At 48.7% G+C, this 4,214-nt stretch overlaps 1 protein-coding gene across 1 annotated transcript in view; it reads left to right on the forward strand.

Annotated features, from left to right (window-relative positions):
• Positions 1-272: 272 nt before the first annotated feature.
• The window catches only part of POMP (proteasome maturation protein), an 18,100-nt gene continuing 14,158 nt past the window's right edge, over positions 273-4,214 (forward strand). Inside the window, exon 1 of the mRNA XM_019525455.1 lies at positions 273-376. Within this exon, the coding sequence (XP_019381000.1) occupies positions 374-376 (3 nt within the window). The 5' untranslated portion in view covers positions 273-373. The remainder of the gene's footprint in view (positions 377-4,214) is intronic.

Raw genomic sequence — 4,214 nt, forward strand, 5'->3', positions numbered from 1 at the left:
GCTAGGCCTCAGGGCCCGCAGAAAGCAGCCTTATGGGCTGAGGCAAGCTCCAGCCTCCCGCCCCGTGCGGCTGTGTGGAGCCTTTGGGACAGCTCAGGCTCATACTTGCGAATCCCCTGAGTCACAGGCAACCATCTCTCCCTAACCTAAGTCCTGTCTGTCAGAGGCTGGCCCTCCCTCAAGCGCATGCGCCTAACCCCCCAGCCAGGCAGCCGCCTCAACGCGCCTCTCAAAGCGCCAGCTCGCAGCCCAGCCTAGCCCCGTCGCGCTCCTTCCTTGGCTGGCTAGTGCGTCGTGTGACGCAGCACGCCGCGTGTGACGCAGCACGCCAGGTTGGGAGCGGACTTGCGGGCGGAAGTAACGTGTCGGCAAGATGGTGAGCTGGAGCGGGGGGCGCGTGGGGTAGGGCGGTGGGGGAGGGTCGCAGTTGGGCCGGGCCGGGCCGGGCCGGGCCGGGCCGGGCGGGAGACAGGCAGGCGGTTGCGCTGCGTTGGGCCAGCCCTCCCTCAGTCGGGCAGGGCTAGGAGCGTAGTGCTGAGTCACGAGGACGGTTTGTCCCTGCGGGGCGGGGGGCGATTAAACGGTCTGGCTTGTCACCCCCCGCCCCGCTCCTCTCCTCTCCTCTTCCCCGCTGCCAGGGGCCGGTGGCGCTTCGTCTCGAGGCGGGGGAGGGGGGGCTCTGCCGTCACCTTCGCCTCTGGGCCCTGCCAGTGTCCGGAGCACCCCGCTCCCCAGCCTAGGACAGCGCTTCTCAGCCGGGGTCTGAGGCAGCCTGGGATGCCCTGGGATCTTCTCAAGAGTGTTGCAGTGCCCTGCACTACTGCACCAGGCTCACAGGATCAACCCCGTGCTAGACCTTCGCTATGCCTGAAGAGGGGTGTTTGTGTCCAAAAGCTTGCGGAGAACACTCTTTCCAACTTTTTAGTTAGTCTAATAAAAGGCATCACATCTACCCAAAGAGCCTGGTCTGCTGGGACAAAACCCTGCATGTTCCCATGGTGGGGAGTTCCTGTCCGGGCACTGTCCCACAGCAGTGCTGCTCTGGTATTTTTCAGTAGCAAAAGCAGAGTGAAAACATAAGAGCTGGCATTTTCCAAGGGGGGCTGTGAGTTTATCCTGGGGGGATGCAAGCCTTAAAAGGTAGAGAACCACTGCCACAAGGAAACCAGGTGCTCGAGGTTAATGTCCGTGTCTTGCCATAGCCAGGACAGGGTGTTAAAATGTGCTGCAGGGGTCCAAGGAAGAAGGTTTTGCCCCTTCTACAGAGGAAGGAGAAATCACCAGGCAAAGCTTGTGCCCTTATGACTATGAGGTAAAATTTTTTCCTGGTCCTAAATAAGGCTCCTAAGTGGAAGAGTAAGTCTTTTTAATGAGGAACCTTGGGGGGGGGGGTGTTAAGTCCCAGCAAGAATATTTGCAGGTCCCAGTCAGAATCAAGGCTTGGCTGTGGGCAGCACCCATTGCTTCTGAAGAAGGTGGACCCCCCCCCCCCCCCACACACACACACACATCTGTAATGGGGGGGGGGGCGGGAAACATTCCTCCCTGGCCCCACATGGCAATCAGCAAAGCCCAGAAGCATGGGATAAGCAGACACGGTGGCGAGTGATGGTTAACTGGGGGATGCGTGTGCTACTCCATATATCAAAAACCTGAAGTGAAGAGTCAGAATTCTCTTTTCTGTCATCCTATCCACTCCATAAATTTGTCGCAGCTCTTTAATTTTGTTTCATAACCATTGTGGTTGTAGAGCTGCTATTTCATTCTGCTCCTGCTGAGCATGTCCATCTCTAATTTCCACCCGCCTTGGCCTGCAGAGCTCTTTTCCTGATCACTGAATGATGTTCTGGGAGGTCTCTGTTGGTGGTATAAGGGGATTTCTTGGATTTCCCAACACATTGAGTTTTTGTAGTATTACTTGACTCCAAGGTATGGTAGTATAAGCCAGAACTTTTATAAGTTTCTGCTTATGCTTCATCTCTCTGGGCCTTGCAAAGTTTAGTTTTAAATGCTTCGTTTTGTTTCACAACAAGCATAAGAATTCTCATGACAGATCAGACCAGGATCTGTCTAGCTCAGTATTCTGGCTCCAACAGTGGCGATTTGCAAATGTCTTTAAAGAAAAATATTAGAAATAGGCCACATGTGGAATTACCTGTCCCTGTCATTCCCTCCCAGTTACCAGCAACAAGTTACAACCCTAATTGTTATGTATAATAGCTCCTGTTGGACTGATCCTCCAAAAGTTGTCTAATTCCTTCTTCAACTTGATTATGCTATTGGTCTCCACAACATCCAGTAGCAATGATTTGCACATTAATTAGACATTGAGAAAGTTCCACAAGCTTCTGGAAGAGATTAGGAATGCTAAACCAAGCCTATGGACAGCAATGGAGTGGGCCCACCACTGGGAAAGATCAGACTTACTTCTACAGTGTTTTATACCAGCACCAAATGGTGTTCCTCCCTGGGCACAACCTTGACAGAGAAGCATGGGTCAAGCTGAACAGAGTGAAATCTAGATACGGATGCTTCAAAACAACACTTCACAAGGTGAACATCTTGGACACCTCCCTGTGTGAATGCGGTGTCCAACAAACAGCACAGCGCTTAATCGAAAGCTGCAATCTTTACAAATACCCAGATGGGACAGATGGAATTGGCACGTGGAGTGATAACACCAGACAGTGGCTCATAGATTTGGATATCTGACGCCATATGAAAAAGAGAGACATTGAGAACAATAATACTTCCATGCACCTGTTTTAAGTGTGCTCCCTGATTAATTCCTTTGTGCTTCCATGCCCCTTGGTTCTTGTATTACGATGCACGATAAAGAACAATTCCTATTCGCTTATTTGTTTATTAGATTTATGTCACCCTTTCCCACAAAGGCTCAGGGTGGCTTGCAGTAAGAGAATAAAATAACTTCTAAAATCGGTGAATGTGCAAGTGAACAGATCAACTTATAATAGCAAGTAAAGCATCAAGAGAGAACAGAACCATCCCTTAACAATATCTAAGTCTAGTCTTGCTTTCTGTATACCTGGCAAAATAGGAAGATTTTACAGCAGTTCTGAAAGATGTCAAGTCTGGGGCTCTGTCAGGCCATAAGGCGAGGAGGATGTAAAGCTGAAGAGTAGCTATTACAAACAATGTCCCCACATGTTTTTGCCAAACAAATATGATGCATTGATGGCATTTGCAGGAAATTGCTCTTAGTTGACTATAGGGTTTGGGATGAGGCATAAAAGGAAGAAGGTGATACGTTGGGTATCCAGGGCCCAGACTTTTTAGGGCCTTAAAAGTGGAAGCAAGCTCTTCGAATTATACCTAGAAATCTCAGGAAGCCAGTACATTTATTGGAGACCTGCCATTGTGCACTCCTGCAGCCCACCCCCATCAAACGGCGTGCCACCATGTGCTGCACCAGCTGTTGCTTCCAGATGTTCATCAAGGGCAGCCTTGTGTAGAGTGCATTGCAGTAGTCTAGTCTCAAGGTAACAAAAGCACAGATAAGTGGCCAGATCTGAATCTGAAGAATGGGTCACAGCCTTCTCAGCAGATGGAGCCAGTAAAAGGCATTACTACCCATCACTATCACCACCTTATTCCATACCTTCATTGTTTTGTAGACCTCTCTCATATCCCCATTCATCTTCTCCATTCCAACGTGAAGTGTCTCTGCTTTTTAAGTCCCTCTTTCTATGGCAGCTATTCTTCTTTTATTATAGCCTTTTTTTCTGTATCTTTTTCCAGTTTTACTGCACCCTTTTTGAGAGAGGTGATCAGAAGTCAACACGGTACTCAAAAATGTGGGCATATCATGACTAGATATGTCATTTCTTCCTCTTCAATTTTATTTACTGAATTCTATTCTGTTTCTCCTCATAATTTCCTTAATATTGTACATTCTAGTGAACAGTGCTGTTGCTTTTATACATGGTTTGATCAAAAAGTTCTAAGACTTGATGTTCGGAGTATTGTTCATCAGGAGTTTGTACCAAGTGGTCAAACAATCAATCAGGCCTTTTATAAAGAGGTTTTGATTCGATTGAGGGATAAAGTTAAAAGAAACTGCCGCGAGCTATGTGAAAATGATCGATTGGTTTCTGCACCATGACAATGCTCCTTCACACGCTGCTGTCTCCATTCAAGAATTTTTGGCCGAAAAAAACATTCCTGTGATACCACACCCTCCGTATTCACCTGAC

Source organism: Gavialis gangeticus, unplaced genomic scaffold (assembly GCF_001723915.1).
Source record: "Gavialis gangeticus isolate Ggan-Ray unplaced genomic scaffold, GavGan_comp1, whole genome shotgun sequence".
NCBI classification, from domain to species: domain Eukaryota; kingdom Metazoa; phylum Chordata; order Crocodylia; family Gavialidae; genus Gavialis; species Gavialis gangeticus.